The sequence below is a fragment of the Manduca sexta genome, chromosome 9 (genome assembly GCF_014839805.1).
Source record: "Manduca sexta isolate Smith_Timp_Sample1 chromosome 9, JHU_Msex_v1.0, whole genome shotgun sequence".
Taxonomy (NCBI): Eukaryota; Metazoa; Arthropoda; class Insecta; order Lepidoptera; family Sphingidae; genus Manduca; species Manduca sexta.
In genome coordinates this window covers 5010244-5032727 of record NC_051123.1, presented here as the reverse complement: position 1 = coordinate 5032727, position 22484 = coordinate 5010244, and the positions used below count along the sequence as shown (strand labels likewise).

Below are 22484 nucleotides of genomic sequence, written 5' to 3'. Positions count from 1 at the left end.
GACCGTAAACGAAGTGACGGCAGTTTCATATATTTCTTTTATCTTGTTCAGCTTAAATTATCTGAACGCCAATTAAAACAAAGGTGAATGACAATATTAGCCAATCACAGCACCCCTTTGCCTATAGTGTCATTCTGAAAGTACTGAGAAACAGACTTACTATCATAGCAAAGCGCTAAGTAATGTATGTGAAAACGGACATATAAGTTGTGCTTAGTAAGTACTAAACAGGAAAACTGACACTTTATTGCACGGAAATAGAATTCATACTCGAGTGCGTACGCTAAGTTCCTTTCTGCCAGGTTAATGAACTGTGTAACAATTAATAAACTTATTGCAAAATTTCGATTATTTACTTACTGTTTTGAACTTTACGCAAGTTTCTTTAATATTTCTTCTTGGTGACTTTATAAGTCATCTTGAAACCTCACGCACGAGTTATTTTGATTTAACGGGTTTGCTAATGTAACGATTTTATTTATACTTAGAAAAGATTTGAACACGAAAACAACAAAAGGTAATGTTATGTGGGTATTAATGAAAATCCTTAAAATCGAAGATAAAATCCGTTCAGATTAAATCATACTATCATTAAATCTTATACTAGTGTAGTCTAGTTTATGAAGAAAAAAAGCAATCAATAATTTGGTGTTTGCACTTCCCACGATCCTAAAATAAAACACGTTAGCTTGGTTTGAAAGGAAATTATAAGCATTTATTTATTCAGTGTGGCCAGATCAAAAAAAAAACAACTAAAATTATCATATATTAAGGTGTTACAAATTAATTATTTTGATAATTGCAACAGATTCTACATCAATATTAGATTTTTTTATACTCAGATTTTGTAGTCTCATTTATTTACATTTTCCTTTCTTATCCCCAAATACTGTCATAAAAAAGAAAGCAGATATACAAATACCCTAACCCGTACCTACCCCAAATACTTCCCATATGGCACGGAGGCAAACAAAAAGTGAAATCGCGACATTTCCCTCTACATTTAGGCACCTAAACCGTTTGCAAACAACATTGAGAGCGGGACGCGAGTAAATGAACAGGGGGGGAAGGGGGGTGGTCCTAAACAAAAGGTGCGATCCCCCTACCCCGTCGACATCGACCCGGACTGAGGGTGGGTGGTAGGGTGACACGCTATTTGTTTTTCTGCGGAATGTCGTGGACAAATTATTGAACACGACTATTATGTAAATTTTGTTTTTGTAGATTTGTATCAATATAAGCTGATGTTTTACTCAATATTTTACAAGCAGATGGCATATATGAAAGCTGATAGATATGTGAAAACGCCATAAGAAATCAATTTAATAGACATCGCCTTCCTATTTCAGTTTGGTTTAAATGAGCGAAACACATAGTTACTTTAATATTATTAAATAGTGCATTTCTCGCATTTTACTATATTCTTAAATAGTAGAGCCACGCTATAAGGCCGTCGCTCTACTGGCATCAGCGAAATTTCCATGCAGCAACAACACATCGGCTCAATCATTATGACTCGGTGCCTACCAAAAAAATATAAATTCCATAAACGTTAGCTGATGATTCAAACATTTGTTAAGTTTTTCAAGGTTTAAAACTAACTTTTTATTTGTCCTAATGTGTAAAATGTACGCATTAAAGCAATAAAATGTAATGTAAAATATTCTATTATAGTGAGCCCGGCAGTCTGTCCCGCCATAGACGGTATTTTATATAAATTACCTTTCATATGTCTCGACAACAACACCACCTATCAGGTTCAAAATTAGCCTATGATTTAAGCTGAAGTTAACTAAACTCTCACAATTTTTTTAATGAAATCGGTTCGGACTTTCAAGATAGCATGTACAAAAAAAAATCATACCAAAAAATATGACCCAAATTCTTTGAAAACGTTTTTTATAATATAATACTTGTGTTGATAATAAGGAACACAACAAAAAAGAAAATCTAACCGGTCGAGCTGTTCTTAAGTGATGCACATACGTGTACACGTGGCAACTGATTTTTATTTATATAGATTATGTCAAAAATCTTATTTTCTAGTATGTAGTTCCTTAGAGTTCAAAGACACTTATTTAACGTTCAATAATCGGACCTTTAATTAAAATTTAATAAATTTTAATTATCTTAAGATATTGTTTTCAGTGCGATTAGAACTTGTTTTATAAACATGTTAGCTAAATAAAAAATAGTTAAAATAATATCCTATGTTAGCTGAAAGCACGGCCACCCGCCACACAGGGTGGTTGTGCTTTTTCGCAGCGCGTGTCACTTGTGCGGCGGGGCGCGGGCGCGGCGGCCGACACTGCGGGCGTTGGGATCCGGCGTCCGGGCGCCGGGTTGCCATGGCGACGACACCGTGACACCCCACACCTACCCCGGCCGACCGGCAAGCTAAACTCACCCCTACTACCATAAACACAGGGGCCACGATGCTCACTTATATACAGACAGGGGGGCCGACACATAAGGGTCGACTACATAAGACGGCACGGTCAGGCGCTGTAAATAACGCGAGATAACTTCGAGAGGGTCTAATGGAATAGGGAATCGTGTTTTGGAAAGTGCCCCGGAGAGAATGTTCTCGCTTGTTAGCCCACGGTAAGGGCCTGGGTATTAAGTGAAAGTCGATATGGGATGAGGTTCGCAAAATTTGATTATACAAAACGATGCTTTAATAGTGGCCAGAATGCCGAGCGCTGGTCTTTAATAATTCTATGTTTTAATGCGGGTTATCAAACGGAATATCCGTCGGGAAATACAATATTCAACTAACGTTTCTTTAATGTAATGTAGAGTATCATCAAACTTGATAATGTGTCCTAGGTGTTCACAATTTCTTAAATAATACATGAAAGCCAACTCTTGTTTATGTATCGACGGTTGAAAGATTTAAGCGACATTTTTTACGACACTAAGTTTCAATCAGCACGTTTTTCTACGTTTTTTTAAACTAGTTAAAAAAGTCAATTAGCATTACAAGCGACGGTATGGATTCTTTTTATTACAAACTAGCTTTTGCTCGCGGCTTCGCTCGCGTGAACGAGTTTTCCGGGATAAAAGTCCCACTATATAATTTCCCGGGATAGTAGCCTATAACCTTCCCAGGGTCTTATACTATCTCCATACCAAATTTTGCTTTATTATACCACGTCTTATGTCACGTCCCGTTCCCGTGGGAACGTCATAAGAAGTATCTATGTCCGTCTCCTAGTTCTAAGCTACCTCCCCACCAATTTTCAGCCAAATCGGTTCATCCGTTCTTGAGTTATAAATAGTGTAACTAACACCACTTTCTTTTATATATGTATAGATTGAAATTCTATGTTGAAATAAAGACGTAAATAAACGATAGAAATAAACACATGGAAAGGAGTACAGTATGTGTTTATGTAATTAAAATAAAAATCCCGTATAGATCTTAACAAACACTTTTTATTATCATATCAATTTAGGATTTTCTTTTGAGATTGTATAGATGATATATGCATATGCACCCACATTCTAACTAAACAGTTTCTTAATTTCAAATCAATGCAAATTTCTATTCTCAGGAAGATTATTTTTTCCTCACAAAAATAAAAAGAAAGGCATTGAAGTGATTTGAAATATACAGCTACTTATGTGGTTACATTATGTTGGCAGGCGATTAAAAATGAATTTAATCTGTATCATGTTTTATATTTATTTGTACAAACATAAGGATGTACATTGTACAGGTGGACTTTGTGCCTTAGGCCTTCTCAGAATCAATTCTTGGTACACAAAATAAAGGCAGGTGTGTGGCACATGGGATTAAGTATTCAAATATAAATAAATAGTATTAAACTATTATACATTAACATAGTTATTAGTAATGTAATATATACTAGCTTTTGCTCGCGGTTCCGCCCCCGTGAAAATGTTTTTCTTTATATTTTGTCGGAATAAAAAGTAGCCTTTAGCACTCACGAGTAATGTAGCTTATTATTAGGGAAAATAAATCAAAATTGGTTTAGTAGTTCCTGAGATCGCGTTCAAACAAACAAACTGTTACACGAAAATAATCGTAATAATCTTTGTCCACCTTTTCATAATATTTATTCCGCGTTTCAAATCGTCGCGTTTTGTCCAAAACACTACTTGATATTATACCTATACATTAATTCCTGTATTTTATCAGACTTACTTATAAAAACTTCACAAAGCTATGCTTAGTTAAAACACAAATTTACTAGATCAGTTTTAAGTCAAAACCCGCCACCTTGCCTCTTAATATAGTTTAAACTAGCTATTTAAGCAATTCTTAACCACCTCATAACGCTAAAACAAGTTTATAAATAAGTAAGTATATGATCAGAATTTTGAATTTAGAATACAATTATAAACGCATAAGCGTGTTGAAATGAAATTGATCAATAATACTATTAAGTGTAATTATTCCATTACTTTAAATTCTCTAATCACAGCCTTGTCCAAGCCCGGAGCCGTCGTGGTCTGCAATAAAAAAAATGTTATAAAGAAAACGTTAAAAAGCTTTTCTAGACATAGATAATTTCGGCTTCAGTTCAGTGGTTGTGTTTGATACTAACAGATCTTTAGTAAGTTAACTGTGTGTTGAAATGGTGATTTTGTATTTCCCGCGTTTGCTGTCTAAGAAAAATGTTATTAGGAATGATGGTGTTGGCTATGGAATTATCTATGTTCTATGGTTAAAAATGTACAAGATGGATGACTAGTGATTTTGTGTAAGTAGAAGTTATAATAGAAATATAAAGGTGAATCAAGAGAAGAACCTGTTTTATTGACGTCCATATCCTAACACTGTGTTATGTATTTTTTTTAAATTCCGTTAAAATCCATTGAATGTAATTCATAAAATATCAATTGGATTGTTTATGAGTATGAATATTATACATAGCTTACAAAAACTACAAAAATTATATAGGGTCTTAAAATCAGATGTACTTCCGTTGCCTTTGGATCTTTAGAAAAGGTAACAGATAAGTAAGTAAGTAAGTATGATTTAAATACAAAAAGTACTTACTACTATAAGTTTGTCGTGAAAGAATTCTCGGACGTGTTTCGAGATCCTTCCGTTGCCTTCTACTTGCACGTGTGTCATCTTATTGCCGTCTAATGTGATGGTCGATTTCACCTGAAACGTTTAACTAGTTAATTCCCGATTGTAATTGAATAAAATAAAATTCTTTTTCAAATTTTATAGCGAAATTTTGATGTGATGCACCTCTGATAAGAAAACAAGGCGTGATATTATAATACGTGTGTAGCAGTGGCTAAGGGTGAACATTTTTAAAAGGTAACCCGAAGCAATAAAATGTTTTCGATAACAAATCGAGGCTTATTTAACAGAAAACAAAAACTATGACAAACGTAAATAAACCTAAAAGGGATGCCGGTAGGAATCAGATTGTATGGACGCCTTGCCACTAATATGTAGACAAATTAAAAATAGTTAGATACCTTCACACCGTCGGGTTTCACTTCGTCGAATTCCTCTCCAGATTTGAACGTCACTGATGAACTAGTGATGGGAGATACGAAATCGAATGTGTGCGTACCGTCTTCGTTAAGGGTCAAACACTGCACGGGTTTCAGATTGAGCGCTATCTTCTTTGCGAAATATCCCACGCCTAGAAATAAAACGCAACATTTATTGTATGCATTTGAATGAGCCTAGAAATGAAATGTAATAAATAAAGGTATTAAACCTTATTGTATGCATTTGTCTGAGAGTCGTGTGGCAACAATTATGTTGGCGTTTGATTAAGCGAACTCAGGGTGTTATCAACCTTAAGACATAGGACTAAGTTATAACTTTTTAAACTTAATGACATATGGTCGCTTATTTGATGATTAACATAACAATTTGCATGAAGTAGTAACGGCATCCGAACTTGAGATTTTCGAGTGCGTCATTTTATTGCATTACACTGGTCATCCTGCTACATAATTAATACCAATTACACTGAACCTCCACCTCAGCTCGAAGCGACATCTTAAAACTGTTTACAAGCGACCAAAACTTGATAGCGGAAGCTCAAATATTACTCTCCCCAAAAGTCAACAGCAGAGTTGAGATGTATCTGGTGTTGAGTTTATGAGCCTACATGATGATATACCATTAAACCAACTATCTGCTTGTGGGCTTTTTTCTACTACAAAAAATAAGGCAACATACCTTTGACAGTTCATGATATTTCTAATCAATTACCTACCTCTTTTACCTTAATAAAAATAAACAATCTTAATCAACAATATAAGTCAGAATTTTCAATTATAAAAGTTCATCATATAAGTTATAAACAGACTGTGTATGAATGTCAGTGAACCCTTATTACTCATAAAGCTCTAATTCTCTATTTATGTATTAAATTGTTAGATAAAACTTAGATAATTAAAAATAAGTCATTATCATTATAAAATAATTGTGCAGAGACGAAATGCTAGGTCAACCACTGATAAAAATATTTACTAATAGGAGTCATAAAGATAAATTTTTGTACCAAACGTACCTATATACGTGAGGTAATCTTCAAAATGTTTCGAATTAACGAGCACGTATTTCTTGTTCAGATACGGTTCCATTATTCGCGGTCGGTTCGAGCGTACTGCGTTCAGCTGTATCCGTTATCAGTTACGTGTGTGACAGCGTTATCAGTCGTGACATTTGATAAAAAATACACCTTCACATTCATAATTTTTATCGAAATTACTATGTTACGTGGTTTATGGCGATTTAACAAAACAATGGTTAAATGCACATGGGAACCAACTTGCTAATTTAATAAAACTATTTTTTATAATTGGGTTTAAAATTACGAATATGATAGTCATAGTCCCGTATAATATACGCAAGTTTCTGTTGATTGTGGGAAAAATTGCGCTCCGAGACCGAAGTAAGAGACACAATTTTAGGGAATAAAAGGTAAGAATTACCATATGTTAGCGCAAATAAAATGAGAAAAATACTTAAACTGTTTAATACCAGAACATGCAAGTCACATGTACATTGCTAGTACATAGCAACCCGTCGGTAAGCGAAAACCAGCAAAGTAAATTGTGTCCAACCAGCCAACCAGTCCCCCCAAGGAAATTGCTTTGGAAATTTAGACCTTCATTATTACTGCTTCTCCAGTGAATTTATCCGCAAAAAATACCTGAAGACTAATATTTTTTATAAAAAAATATCCTGGTGAATAAGTTATTCAATTTAACCAATATATTTGTCCGCAGGTGAGAAAAGCATATACGACAAGCCAGGGGAGAAAGGTGACTGGGATCTACTAAACTACGGCGATAAAAGAGATAAACCGCTGCAGGACAGCTTCGAAGGTAAACGCAATAGCCTTGATGTTTTGTTTAAAATAAAACTTATATTGCACACACAAATAGCAAGATGTTCAGTCTTTAAATGCGTTTTAATTTTTGTCTTTTTTTTGATAAACAAAATTTCAACTTAACTGTGAAATATACTATTTCTGATAATATTTCCTAAAAAAAATTTTTGATCTCTTATAAATAATACAGGTATGAGTAAAGTTGCGTAGAATATTTTGTTTACAAATAATGTTTCTATTTAAAAATCTGTCGGTAAACTTTAGAATATCATAATATATAGTTATGCGTATTTTGACATCGTCGGAGGATGAACTGCGCATACATACGTCGTCTGCCTCCAAGAGCATTTCCCACAAAAGGAACCGAATGTGAACATGATTCTTATGAATAGAGTGTGGCAACACTAACTAAAACCGGGGAAGTCGCAGCGCAGCGCTCATTAGAACGGGACATCATTAGTAAAAAAAATGTACATAAAAAGCGAAAAATATCTACCATTTGCACATAGAAGTGACGTGAAGCGTGCGCGGTTACGATGAAGTGCTCGCTGTGACATTGTAAAGGAGTCCATTTCAATAGTTTCATTAGCTGAGCGAAGGGAGGCCACGCGCGGCTTGAGTTACGCCAAGCCCGCGTAATCCCGGTAATGGCGTCATTGTCATGCCGTGCCGCCATCTTGAATCAACCGCTAATGTTGAAAGCCTACAACTTTCTACTCAAATACATGTATACTTTTTTGAAAAATGTGTTGTACCTATATAAAATCAGCGGGCCTTTTTAATATTCTGCCATTTTTTGTGTGGAAAATTGACGGTTTGCGAATTTCCGCTGTATGTGAATGAGGGTAGTCTAAATTATGCTGTACCGCAAGAGGCTAATCAACGTATACTTTCCTTTGCGCAGTAGCCTTAGAATTCTGGCTCATGATTTCCTACAAAATACTTGTTTTGAATTTTTTTTTTTTTAAATATTTGTTTTATCCTGGTATAACAAAATGCATTTTAACTAATAGTAGGTCTAGTGTAGTCGACATATAAGGTCGACAACCAGTATTTGGGACCGTTTTTAATCCTGTGTGAGCATTGTGTCGGACAGAATAACTAGATGTAAACGGGCTCACAGCGAAATGCGTATTGCCGGAACCCTATATGAACAGTTTTCCATTATCTACAGGGTGGTTGAATATAATCGGAATATCTAAACCGATAATCGAATCCCAATAGTTTTATGTACATAAAATATTATTTATTTTAATCAGCTTTCGCTTGGGGCTTCGGCCGGTGACCCATTTGTGACAATAAATTTGTAAGTAAGTGTTTGAGGTTAACTGTTAGCTTACTAACTGTAAATAAATATGAATAATAAATAAGAAGCCTATGACCTTGTTTTGCAACTCAAACTTACCCCTTATAAAATATTATCAACATCGAATCAGTAGTCTAGCATTAAATGACATACTGACGAAACTACATTCGATTTATAATATTAATCCCTCCTTCTGTCCTATATATTTTCAGATGAAAATAATGAGGTGAAAATTCATAAAAAGCAACGAATGAACACTTCGGGCGAATCAACCTCAAGTTCACCGCTAAAGCTTGAGTCAAATGACGAGACCTCTCCGCCGAAACGGTACGTTTTACAACTACTATTGTTAATACATTTTTATTTTTATATAAAGGATGCTCTAGCTTCTGTTCATAATTTATTTTTATATACAGGTTGCTCTAGTTTCTATACATTATTACATATTTTGCGACTTGGTGATTTGATTATAATAGTTTCAATTGTTATGATAGAAGACTTTTTGTACGGGCTTAGCAGTGACCTGACTGCAACTGATGGTAAGCGAATGGGGTCCAGATAAAATGTCGACTGGCATAATTATGCCGGCCTGTTTGGACCGGATATACACCAGCTGATCCCGGAACGCGCCACTTACGTGGGCCACTATGGCGAGTTTTAACACCTTGTGTACAGTGGTCGCTATCCATGCGGATACAAAATATATCCTAACACCAGCCAGTCTAACGTAACCAAGTTCCTCAGCAAAACTATATAAACTTGATATATCGTATAGTCTTCAAACTTAAACAAAAATATAAAGGGAAACATTTATAATGCTGCAAGAAAAAATGTAAACAAGATGTTAGTAAAAACTATCGAAATATAGGAAAAAAATTCTATCTTCAATGACAGACAAAAATATAAAGGGTGACTAACGTAAAATATAAAAAAAAAACAATCTCTCTACAATGACAGACAAAAATGACTAACGTTTTTGATCCTTGAAAATACTATAGTAGAATAAGACATTTTACCAAGTTGTATTAGTTATAATAGGCTTTTCTTTTATTTAACTTTTCCAAACACTTATATTATGTGCATGGGATTTGGTGTGTTTTTAACTTTTGACTCCTTTTTCTTAATCGTACTTGATACTTTTCAAATGACCTCTTTTTTTAATGGCACGCTAATTTAATTTTTATTGTGCTTATAACTAAGTGTTACTTTATTTACACCTTCGTGCATGATTTGAAATTTAATTATATTGTTAATATTATTATGGCTGTTTTTAGTTGTGTTAAGATAGCATGCTTAGTGGAACATTGTAGTTATTTATCTGTAGAATTAAAAAGTAGTATGATTATTTTGTTTTCTAGACATAATTCCCAACAAAGTAGTCTAGTGATATAAATTAGCACCTCTTTTTAACCGACTTCCAGACGAGGTTATCAATCAACTTGTATTTTTTTATGTTGGTTACTCAAATCTCTGCCATTTATTAAATGGAACAAAATGTTGAAAATTCTTTTTAAATTTGAAAGAATATACTTCTAGATTTGTCATAAAGATTTTTCAAAATCGATTCAATAGTTTGGTTTTTAAATTGAAATATCTGGAATAAGTATGTTGTCCAAGTAAACGAAATTGTGTATTTTACTATCTTATGCAAAAATATTTTCAGTTGTTTTTTCGTTGGATTTTTTAAGTTCACGTGTTTCATATAATAATTATATATAATAATATCAGCCCTGTAGTATATACTTTCGCACTGCTGAGCACGGGCCTCCTCTACAATTGAGATGCTTTGTTACTTATATTTATTCCAATATTAGTAAACAGTATATCTATATAGGTACTTTTAAATTATTCTTTGGTTTTTAGTCGTCTTTGAAGGCGGTTTAATTTTTCTCTTTCATAACCGATTATGTACTCAACAAATAAATTTTACTAACAATGATCAAAAAGTTGCGTCCTCGGCATTAGTTCAGTAGTTTAAACAGTTAAAATAAAAAGTTTGCTTTATTTTACTTCTACGTTTCAAAGATTCGATCCTCGGTGGTCACGGGGGACGACAGTTTTATTTCAATGTTAAATATTTGTCTAACATAAGAACGTTGTTTGTTCCCGATAGGCCAGAGCACAACCAAGTGCCTCTGGCATTGCTTTAGTCGATGGGCGGAAGATGCTGCTTAGTACAGGCGGACCGCTCGCTCGTTTGCCTAGTAAGGCAATAAAAAAAAATTGTACAAATAGCGTTTTATCTCGTACTTACATTAAAATGAGTATCACTTGCAACTTGGACCATGTCGAAATATATGACACATATTTAACAAAAAGGCGGACCGATGGTTTCTAAGTAAATTATCGTATTAAAAAATTTGCGATTTTTTTTTATCGTTGCGTTATCTAGGTCCTGTTTTTACTAGTAAACCATTTAAAAAAGTTAATAAAGGTTTTTCTTAATAGGTTTGGTAGTAAACAGCACCTAGATATCGAAAGGCTAATAAGTGAAAATTACAGTCAGATACGACAGTTTACTTAGGAGCAATCGCAGTAAGTTCTTTCTTACGACTCCGAGCCAAATTTTATCAAAATCAGTTCAGTGGTTTAACTACAAAAGCGAAAATATTTAAATTAATGTAATCGTAGTGTTAAGTCTGCTGGAAAACCTTATAAATAAAATAAAAAAGTAATATCGCACTTATAGCATTAGTATGGATTGAATTGCATGTTTTTAGACAATTCGTTTATATTGTCTAACTGTTGTCTTTGACAAAATAAATTCAGTCAGAAAAACGAGGGAAGTAACATGCGTAAGTACTGTTTCAATTCGGGTGGTGGTAACTATTGGGTTGCTTGCAGAGTACTCTTCGCTCAAATCGACAATCTTCGCATGAAGTCCGTTCATTATTGCAGCTTGCCGACTATATATTACGGCGCGCGCACTCACAAACAAATAGCGCAGGTGATCAAAGAGTTTGAGCGAACGTCGTACTGCGGCGAGGTGCCGATGTCCCTACTCTCCAGCAGGGACCAAAGCTGTATACGAGAGTTCGACAAGGCACTGTGGAAGTCCAAGAATGATATGTGCAGGGGGTGTACTAAGGTAGTTATATAAAGCCATCTGTAAATTACGTCATAGGTTAACGTGTGACATTATGTGACAAAGGAGGGTCATATGTTTCGTGGCGTCGCATGGCAAAAACTTCAGTATTAAAGCACATAACATGATAAAATCCTAAAAAGTAATTTAATTCTAATGTCTAACATTCACGTAAACATAAGAAATCATTACATAACATGAATTTTAAACAAAACACTTAATATATTCTATCTCTGGCTATACATATAAGGCAGTATAAAGTGCAAAACATGTGACGTCACATCAAGGGTAGCGTCTCGCAAATGCGACCACGTGTGATAATAATGAGGGGAGGGGTCACAAAATCATGAAATTTGTGTGACGTAATTTATGGATGACCTCTAACCTAAAATCTTTATATTAGAAAAGTTATATAGAGGAAAGTGTCGTTTAGTAGTTAGCTATTGTATGCATTGTATCATGGAGTCAGGGCAAAGTGACCTTTAGTATATTTGTCATACATGTTCAGCAAAGTAACTCCACAACACATGGTGTTGAGTGAAGTGAACGGAAGGACATCCTTACTACACAAACACTTGCTCATTGCAATACTATAAACATTAATTTAAACCTACTTCTTATTTTAAACATGGCTCCACCGTTTCATCAGAGATTTTGCTAATGTCGAGTGGGTAGGAGTTTAAAATATTGAAGTAAAGTTATAAAAATAACTTTCGACGCGAAGTGAACTAAACACATTTTCATTACTACCTAATTTTCCAATCAGTTTTGACACTGTTATCGCGTAAATTATTATTTTTACCGACTTTAAAAAAGAAGGTTCTAAATTCGACGTGTATTTTTTTATGTTTGTTAACTTAGATTCAGGGATGTTATGGAGCTCCGTAACCGAAACTATCGGATATCCGAAATAAAAATATATCCGTAACCGTAACCGTATCCGTTATAAAAGTTTCGGATAACTTACGGATATAGGTTTCGACAGATTTGTGTTTCACCGCTCACACGCCATCTCGTATATGAAGTTTGTTTGTAATTTTTAGTTATAACATAACCTTATTCATAAATAGTATTTTTTTTATTTAGGAGTAAGTACTTATTTAATAAAGTGAAGGAATAGTAGTGTGTTACATATTAAATTGATTTATAAGGACAAAATCTGAAATGTCATATCCATAACATCCCTACTTAGAATACAGTAATTGATTTAGTGTTAATAATGGTTCACTATGTTCAAATTTCAAAATAATGTACAAGATTAAATATAAATCTAATATAGGCTAATCCCGGAACACGATACGCCTTGTACGAAATTACGGGATTTACATTAGTACGGTGGTCGAAATCCAAAAGGTTACAACTTACAAAATTCGCACCCTTATAACTAAGGTGACCTAACTAAAAAAGACGATTTGTAGAAAACAAATAAAAAAGATTTGAAAACAATGTAAAAGGCAGTGAATTGCGCAGTCGTCGAAAGTGAGAATCTGTTTCTATTCGTTAATTTTGTTTTTTTCTCGTCGTAGAGCTATGCATACTTTGAAAGGTCTTTTTTTAACAAAATCCGAAAATATATAAATTTTGACTTAGGTTACTTAGGTTACTTAGTTTTACTAAGGGTGCGAAATATCCCAAAGCGTCAAGATCATTAAAGAAACCATAGGGTATTTTACTTATTTTTATTTATAACTTACTTACTTATTTATAACAGAATATATCATTAAACTCTGGTGAAAAATCCACAAGTTATAAGCCATTGAAATTTGGGAGTAGGGGTGAGTGTCACAAAACAGAAAAGGTACTAAATACTTGCTTTTGCGTCAGTGGGCATTACGATGCGTGCGAAAGAAAGAGATAGAGCGATATCCCCACTCCACGCCCACTCCTACACCTCGCAATATTTGAAATTTGAATTACTGCCTCATTCCTTATCGGATTTTAATGCTGTTTTCACAAAAGGATTTATTTTTTATAATAATTGCTGTTACATATAAAAAAAACTAAAATCAAACGCAGTCAAATACACTATTTTTATAAAGATAATAATCTTTCAGGTGGTAGGTAAAAAGGAGAAGCAGAAAGTAGACGAGCCTACTTGCATATACTACGACAATAGAAAGGCACTGAATCACGAAACCATGCCGCCCGCGTTCGACATCGAGGATCTGGTGAGAGCTGGCGAGGAGAAGACGGCGTGTCCGTACTACGCGGCCAGACTTATGGCGCAGCAGGCTCACATCATCTTCTGCCCCTACAACTATCTGATCGACCGCGGCATCAGGAGTAGCGTGAGTACCCTGGTCTAATAGAGTACATAGTGGTTAATAAGAGACACGACAGTGACCTTCGTGTTGTGTTTGTTATATCACATTTTATGGGGCTGTCTACTGGGGGCTAGCTACCGCTGTATCAGTGATACAGGGCCTCCAAACTTCGGGGCCCCTCTTGACCTATACCTACATTAAACTAAGGGGACGCCCAAAAGTTCGCACTACCCTAAAGACTGACACCGCCGAGCTTCACTGCTCGGTGTCATAAAATGCGTGCCACTGCTGATCCAAGCTTACAGGAGTTGTAGTGGTGGGTGTGAGGGCGGGAAAGTCAAGTACTACCCTAAAGAGCCCCCAACAAATTTGATATCGGGCCCCTGTATGTCAAGCAACACTATTGCTGTATAATGTATTAAATCGTCACTTAGTCTTATTAATATATATTTTTTCAGTTGAACATCAACTTGACAGGAGAGATAGTGATAATAGACGAAGCTCACAACATAGAGGACGTTTGTAGAGATGCGGGCACGTTCACTATAACACAGCTACAAGTGCAGGACGCTTTGGATGTAAGTCTACCCCATAGGTACTAGTTATTTTCAGCAGGGGGGTACCCCTATGGGATGTTACTAGTTATTTTCAGAAGGTGGGAGAAGACTAAAAAGGCTGCCATGTTTAATATTTATTTATAAAGTGTACTAATGTGTGAAGTACACATTAGTAAACAGATTAATTTGTAAAAGTAAAAAAAAAGTAGTCAAAAATAAAACTAAATATCAGATATTGTACGAGTGTGTATTCTGTGTGGATGCGTGTGTTACTTAAATTAAAGGTGACTAACAAACTAATTTATTAATAAAAACAAAAATGTATTTTAAAATATGATTATATGTTTAATTTTAAACTATAAATCGTATACTTAAATGAACTCAACAAAAATATTAGAGAAAAGGAGTTAAATCATATACATAAAGATGCGAAAGATTATACAAAGGGTCTCACATGTTAGGCTATGGATTATTTGTTAAAACTTTTTGGAATTTTGTATGCTATAAAATATTGGTTTTGGCATCGCAACCCACGACATTTGAATTTCCATTAAGGCTAAGGAATGTGTATAACAGCTTTATCATTTTCAGCATCTACAAAAAATAACAACGTATCGTTTTGAAAAGTCCAATGGTATTGAAAACATCGAAAGTTTAATACGAACACTGAAAAATTGGGAAGACTGGTAAGCACTCCACCATAACGCACCCTTAGAACGAAAGTGACCTAACTCAAAATTATATTTTTTTTGTACTTTTTTTTTTACTTTCTTCCTTAGCATGCTCAATAACCCTATGACGAGGAATCCTATAAATCGTCTTTTGTTGAGTTAGTTCACCTTAATTCTAAAGACGCGATATATGAGCCGGCCCTAATTGTTGGAAACAATGTATACATACAGGGTCATTTTGACGTTGCGTTACTAAATAAAACCACATTACTAGTCTTCACCTTTGCTGATATTGTGTTAAAAATGATTCATTAAAATTACTTTTTATTAATACTATTAATCTTACATCTACGGCTCAAGTAACTTATTGTAAAGTGTCATTTCCAAGTAGATAAGTATGTGGTTTCATTAAGTAAGGCAGTGTCAAAATGACCCTGTATATTGTATGTCCCTGACCCTGTATCTGTATATTATATTATATATTGAAGGTTTATAAACAACCGGCGCATGGTGGAGTCGCTGACGTCACACAAGCCGGGCGAGCCGTTCGCGTTCAACACGGACTCCTTCGTCAAAAGCCTCGCCAACCACAACCTTGGCTTCGCGCAGTACCCTGGTATATATCCACTGCCCATATAAAAATTAGCTCCTACTCTCGGTTTCGCCAGCTTTAGTTTTGCCCACAATAAATGTTCATCTGTTTTTTTTAGTTTAGAAATACGTCTTTTATTCATCACGCATCACGCATTTTAGGAGTAGGCAGAAGTATAAATCACCTACATTTCTCCAGCAATGTTAGGAACCTTGTAATTTGGGTCGAATCTATTTTATATGGAACTTAACGTAGCTGGCTAAATGTAGGTATCCTTTCCAATCCTGAAGTGGGAAAATTTGTGAAGCATTAATTAAAAAATGTATCAATAGAAATAGATATTTCTTTAATGAACACTACATAAGTAAAAGAAAAAACACATATACAAATGAACTATAGCTAGTGCAACAATAGGCGGTCTTATCGCTAAAAGTGATCTCTACTACTTTAATACTAAATATATAAATTAATTAATTATAATTTGTCAGAATTCAGACACAACACGACGCGGTTTTACTGCTATAATACTAAATATATAAATGAATTATTTTTCATTTGTTAGAATTCAGACACAACCCGACGCAGTTCTACTACTATAATACTAAATATATAAATGAATTATTTTTCATTTGTTAGAATTCAGACACAACCCGACGCAGTTCTACTACTATAATACTAAATATATAAATGAATTATTTTTAATTTGTCAGAATTCAGACACAACACGACACAGTTCTACTACTATAATACTAAATATATAAATGAATTATTGATAATTTGTCGGAATTCAGACACAACTCGACACAGTTCTACTACTATAATACTAAATATATAAATGAATTATTTTTAATTTGTCAGAATTCAGACACAACTCGACACAGTTCTACTACTATAATACTAAATATATAAATTAATTATTTATAATTTGTCAGAATTCAGACACAACTCGACACAGTTCTACTACTATAATACTAAATATATAAATGAATTATTTTTAATTTGTCAGAATTCAGACACAACTCGACGCAGTTCTGCCGGAGGGTTCGTGAAGAGCCCGACGCTTTCGTGTTCGTGAAGCAGGACACGACTTCGCTGCTGGAAACTATCGACTCTGCACTCGGTAATTTTAGACCGTGTAGTTGTTTATCTAAAGCCGATTGAAAATCATGACACACCGATGGTCTGGGCTGTTCAAACAAACCCAATGTCATACATTTGTATAGAACTTCAAGACCATCTAAACAAATATTAGTTTTTATTATATGTAAAATTTTCCATGAAAGTAAAAAAAGACATATTAAATAATGAAATAACTTGTTTTGAGATATGACACAAACAGATTGTATAGCCTGTTGATGTAGTTAATTGTAAAATAAACTCCATATTTATATAATATTTCTTTTATAAAATTTATTGTACAATTGTGTTTTTATGGCAAACAAGTAAAATAACAAAAGCTAGCTATAAGCGTAGGGAGCCTGAAAACAATTGAAACTATCAAGCCTTAGTATTTATAGAGCTACGGTCTAAACTGGAAGTACGATTAAACATCTCTACTAAAACATTAAACACTTGTACGGTTGTCCACAGACTATCTGTTCCGCTCGGATTGCAAATACATAAACGACTACAAACCAATATTCGAGATCGAGACCACCTACCATAAGGTACGGTATATTCATTTACTACGTGTTGCTCGTGACTCGTGTATGAATGTGTACGTGTATACGTGTGTGTGTGTGTGTGCGTGCGGGCGTGCATATGTGTGCGTGTGTGTGTGTATGTGCACCATTTCAGCCACATTCGTTCGCAGTCGTGTATTTAATACACTATCACAAATTTTCTTCCATAACATAAGAATTCGATATTGTGACTATTGTAGCTCCTGCTTAAAAGGTATATTTATATATGCAAGGATAGTGGCTACCGTTTACCGTACACAAGATGTAAAACACCCCATAGTTGTCCGCTTAAGAGCTCGGTCTGTGTATAGCCACATTTAAACATGCCGCCATAATTGTTTTCATTATTAAGATATAATCGTTCCTAGACACTACCTGGGCTTACCCGGGACTTACTAATCAATAATGAATACCTCTCGGCAGTCGACACAATTGTACCGACCTGTTGGAACCGGATATATACATATACACAGGCTGATCCTAGTACGTGGGGTGCTAGGTCAGGAAACCTCCTCGTGGTGCACCCTGGGCAACGGCGCGTCGATCGAGCTGGTCGGCGCGACGGCCAATATCCTGACAATGGAGTTGGATGGCGGTCGTCGCCCCTTGCGGCGGCCGTCGTCCGATTCGGACGAGGTGGGCCCATCTCGGGCGGCTCCCGGTTCTGTCCGGGGTGTCGACGGGCTCGGTGTGCGCTCATCCCGCCCCGAGCAGGCAGTGGGGGACTCCCTCTCCCATTGTCGCCGTCGCAGATCGTAATCTGGTGTGGAGGTCTGTGGATATGTCTCGCGCTCCCACTGGACCGAGGGTCTTGGCTTAACCGCCCGGACCGCGAGGAAGAAAACCTCTATAAAAAATCACCCCGAATCCCAAGCGGCGGCGCACCGCGAGGGATGCATGGCCGATGGGTAGTTCGGTCCCGAGTGCGACCCCGCCAGAGTACCGGCCGACACTCTGCGCGGGTTACGCTAGGCTTACCCAGGTACAGGGGCACTGCCTGGGCGGACCGTTATTTCCCCAGACTCGTGGGAATAAGATGGAAACCCAAAAAAAATAATAAAAAAAAGGAGTGCACTGTCGAGGTAGAGTTGCTCTCCGACCGCGACATTACGTTGGCGACTGGGCGTAACACTGCCTCCACCTCGACTGCCGAGATGCGCGGTGGTAGTGGCTCTAAGCCAGGGAAGGCGGTGGCCGCTAGGAGGCGCGCGCCGGCCCGGATCCTGAGCGAGTCCGAGCCGAGCAGTGACTCTTCGCGGCTACCTAGGCGAATGGCGCGGCAACCCCGTAAGCCGGCCTCAAAAGGCCGCGGGGAGTCCGCACGAGTGGCAGTGGCAGCGCAACGGACCCAGTATTGCGCGCCGCTGCCAAAAATTGTGTGGGGCCTCAGCCTCGGATACGGAGGAGGATGACTCCGTGGCCGGGATTAGGGAGGCTTACCAGTCGGCCCTGAGGGAGGAACGTGTGGCCGAAGCCGCCCGCGCAGTGGAGGAGGAGACAGCGCTCCAGGAAGTGAGGATCGTGGCGCCCTGCCCGAAAATTGCGGCGCCAAAGTCGGCAAAGGTTCCCACAAAGAACCTCCTCCTTGAGGTGGCGGAGAACATCCGTCACGTCTCAAAAGCGTCCCGGAACCTCAAAGGGACGTTTGTGAAGGCTCTCAGGGAGGATGCCGCCAAGCTGCAGGAGCGCGCGGAAGAGCCCTCCTCCGCGGAAACCGCGAGACTGGAGGCCATAATAGCCTCCCTCGAGCGGAAGGTGACGGCACTGGAGGCTGCCTTGGCCACCCAGAACAAAATCCTCGAGGATTTTGTGGCCGGCGACCGCTCCAGGGAGCCGAAGGCGGCCTCTAAGAAAAGGAGGAGGATCGCCTCGAGCGGCATGAGAGACGGATGGAAGCTCTCATGGAGAAAACGCTCGAGGCGATCTCGGCCAAACTCGCCCCAGCGCCCTTCCCACGCTCGTCAGTGGCGTCGGTGGTGTCTGGCCCGTCCTGGCCAGCCGTCGGGGAGAGGAGGAGTCGGGCAGCAGCAACACTCGCGGCTCCGCCCAGATCTGCTGACGTTCCAGCTCCCGCCTCGGCCCCGCTCCTGCAGCCACACCTGTGGCCGAGGAGCCTGCCCAACGCCCGCCGCGTCGGCGTATGCGGGGTCCAGGAGGAGAGCGGCGACGCCTCTGCCTCAATCCGCTCCGGCCCCCCACAACAGTGGAAGAAGGGTGGACAGTGGTGGGTAACCGGGGCGGCAGGGGAAGAGGAACAAGAGGAGGACCGGGCCGAAGCCGAACGCCCCAAATGCCGGCCAGAGGCAGAAGGTGGTGCGCAAGGTTGTGCCCCAGCTTCGTCTTCCGAAGAAGGCTGCCGTCACCCTGACGGTAGCACCGGAGGCGGTAGAACGGGGCACGACCTACGCCCAGGCCCTGCAGGCGGTCAGGGGCAAAGTCGACCTGGCCAGCCTTGGCATCGGGGTCGGCATGAAGGCGCGACGGGTGGCCACCGGTGCCTACCTTTTCGAGGTGCCCGGACCTGAGTCCGAGGCGAAAGCCGACTCCCTCGTCATCAAAATGAGGGAGGCGCTCTGTGGGTTGGAAGACGTTCGCGTCTCCCGGCCCGTCATGACAGCAGAGCTGCGCATCTCAGGGCTTGACGAGTCCGTCACCCCTGACGATGTCGCAACGGCTATCGCCAAAATCGGAGAGTGTTCGATCGAGGACCTGAAGGTGGGCCAGGTCAAGATCGAGCACTCGGGTCTGGGCGCCGCGTGGGCCCAGTGCCCGGCAAAGGTGGCGGATAAGGTCGCCAGGGCAGGACGCGTCCTGGTAGGCTTCGTGTCCGCCGGGGTCCGGCTCCTTGAGCCGAGGCCCCAAAGGTGTTACAGGTGCCTTTGCCGGGGGCACGTAGGTGCTAAATGCACCGCAGGGGTGGACCGCAGCGGGATCTGCTACCGTTGCGGTCTTGAGGGCCACAAGGCCAAGGGTTGCTCCGCGGAGCCGCATTGCGCAGTGTGCGCAGCTGCTGGCAAACCCGCGGGGCACAGGGTGGGCGGCAAGGATTGCGTCGCCTCTTCGACCCCTCCCGCAACCGTCGCGGAGGAGGTGCTGAAGTTGTGACGCGTCCGCAACCGTCCCACCAGTGGAGATGGAGATCGCCCATTAAATCATGGCACAAAACATTTCCTCCAGGCGAACATCAATCACTGCGCCAGAGCGCAGGACTTGCTTGTTCAGAGCCTGGCGCAGTGGTCAATCCACGTGGCTGTAGTCAGCGAGCCGTATTTCGTTCCCCGGGATGACTGGGCAGGGGACTCCGACGGCTCGGTGGCTGTCATCACCAGGGTGCCGCCGGCTCCCCGCCCTTCGAAAAAAAGTAGCGAAGGGTACCGGATGTGTGGCGGTTCTGTTGGGGGTGTGGGTAGTGGGAGCCTACTTCTCCCCAACAGATCCCTAGCCGAATTTGAGAGTTTTCTCATTCGGCTGGGAACCCTGGTGGTGCAAAGCAGCCAGCCCCGCCCTGTGCTTGTCGCCGGCGACTTCAATGCCAAATCCTTGGCCTGGGGTTCGTCGGTGACGGACGCGCGGGGTAGGGCCCTGGAGGAATGGGCGATCTCCTCAGGACTGGTCGTCCTAAATCGGGGGTCGGAGGACACGTGCGTGCGGCACAACGGGGGTTCGGTGGTGGACATCACGTTCGCCACCCCGGACCTAGCCCGCCGTGTCCAGGGCTGGAGAGTCCTGATGGAGGAGGAGACGCTGTCCGATCACCGGTACATACGGTTCAGTGTCTCCACTCCCCGGACCAACCAGCCCAGCAACAGTGGAAGTTTGACCTCCCGACGATGGGGCGGCCAGCGTTGGGCCGTTACGCGGCTCAACCGGGAGGCCGTGAAGGAAGCCGCTCTTGTTCAGGCGTGGTTCCCTGTACCGGCAGGGCCGGTGCGGGTCGAAGAGGAGGCGGAGTGGTTCGGGGGCAATGTCGCAAATCTGCGACGCGGCCATGCCCAGGGCCCGATGCCTCCCTCCGAAGCGACAGGTGTACTGGTGGTCGGCGGAGCTCACCCAGTTACGCGCGTCCTGCATGGCTGCGCGCCGTCGACTCGCCAGACACCGCCGCCGTCATTCCCGTCCGCCCGGCGATGATGAACAGGAGCGGCTGCTTCACGGCCTACACAAGACGGCCAAGAGAGCGCTGCGGGTGGCCATTGCGCAAGCAAAGGCCGCGGCACGTGAGGAGTCTCGGAGAACTCTCGACAGCGACCCGTGGGGACGCCCGTACCGCATGGCGTTGAGCAAGCTCCGCCCGTGGGCGCCCCGCTGACGCAGAGTCTCCGAGCCGATCTGGTGACGGACGTTGTCGCGGCGTTATTTCCGGCCACCCAGGAGGCCATTCCTCCACCGATGGCGCCACGTCCATCGGCGCCATCGTTGTCGATTCCGGCAGAGGATATCCCGGAGGTTTCGCCTGGAGAGCTCCAGGTGGCAGTGTCTCGGTTGCGGAGCAAAAACTCGGCTCCGGGGCTCGACGGTGTACCCGGACGTGTCTGGGTCCTCGCTGTCGAGTCACTGGGTACGAGGCTCCGTAGCCTTTTCTCCGCGTGCTTTGAGCAGGGCACTTTCCCGTCGCGGTGGAAGACGGGGAAGCTTGTCCTGCTCAAGAAAGAAGGAGACCCGCAGAGTCGCCATCGGCCTACCGACCGATCGTGTTGCTCGACGAGGTGTGCAAACTGTTCGAGCGTGTGGTACACGCTCGCCTCGTCGGGCATCTCGAACGGATCGGCCCGGATCTGGCCGCTTGCCAGTACGGGTTTAGGCGCGGCCGATCCACGATTCACGCGATTCTGCGGGTGAAAGCACTGGCGGAGGATGCAGTCGCTCGGGGCAGGGTCGTGCTGGCGGTGTCCTTAGACATCGCCAACGCGTTTAACACCATGCCCTGGGCCTGCATCAACGAGGCACTGCGGTATCACGAGGTGCCACCTTATCTCCGGCGTCT

The 22484-nt window shown here is 40.6% G+C and overlaps 2 protein-coding genes across 3 annotated transcripts in view; one reads left to right on the top strand and one right to left on the bottom strand.

Annotated features, from left to right (window-relative positions):
* Positions 1-3418: 3418 nt before the first annotated feature.
* Positions 3419-6652, bottom strand: LOC119188871 (fatty acid-binding protein, heart-like). The gene is made up of 4 exons (XM_037436955.1): positions 6519-6652; positions 5467-5636; positions 5030-5140; positions 3419-4479 (listed from the first exon to the last, which is right to left on the bottom strand). Exons 1-4 carry the CDS (start codon positions 6589-6591, stop codon positions 4420-4422), a joined length of 414 nt encoding a protein of 137 aa, XP_037292852.1. The 5' UTR covers positions 6592-6652; the 3' UTR covers positions 3419-4419.
* Positions 6653-7239: 587 nt separating this feature from the next.
* Positions 7240-22484, top strand: part of LOC115447470 (Fanconi anemia group J protein) — a gene marked incomplete at its 5' end in the record, with an annotated part of 25028 nt that continues 9783 nt past the window's right edge. The window contains 9 exon segments of one of the 2 annotated variants that reach the window (XM_037436951.1): positions 7240-7338; positions 8862-8976; positions 11548-11737; positions 13789-14022; positions 14457-14576; positions 15147-15241; positions 15715-15842; positions 16825-16938; positions 17409-17485. In XM_037436951.1, the coding sequence (XP_037292848.1) occupies positions 7240-7338; positions 8862-8976; positions 11548-11737; positions 13789-14022; positions 14457-14576; positions 15147-15241; positions 15715-15842; positions 16825-16938; positions 17409-17485 (1172 nt within the window). 2 annotated transcript variants of the gene reach the window in all.

Excerpts from the sequence above, each read along its gene's own strand:
- LOC119188871 (XM_037436955.1), bottom strand. The coding sequence starts at position 6,591 with ATGGAACCGTATCTGAACAAGAAATACGTGCTCGTTAATTCGAAACAT. Across the intron at positions 5,141-5,466 it reads TGAAACCCGACGGTGTGAAG|GTGAAATCGACCATCACATT; the intron begins GTATCTAACTAT and ends TAAACGTTTCAG. Across the intron at positions 4,480-5,029 it reads TTCACGACAAACTTATAGTA|ACCACGACGGCTCCGGGCTT; the intron begins GTAAGTACTTTT and ends TTTTTATTGCAG.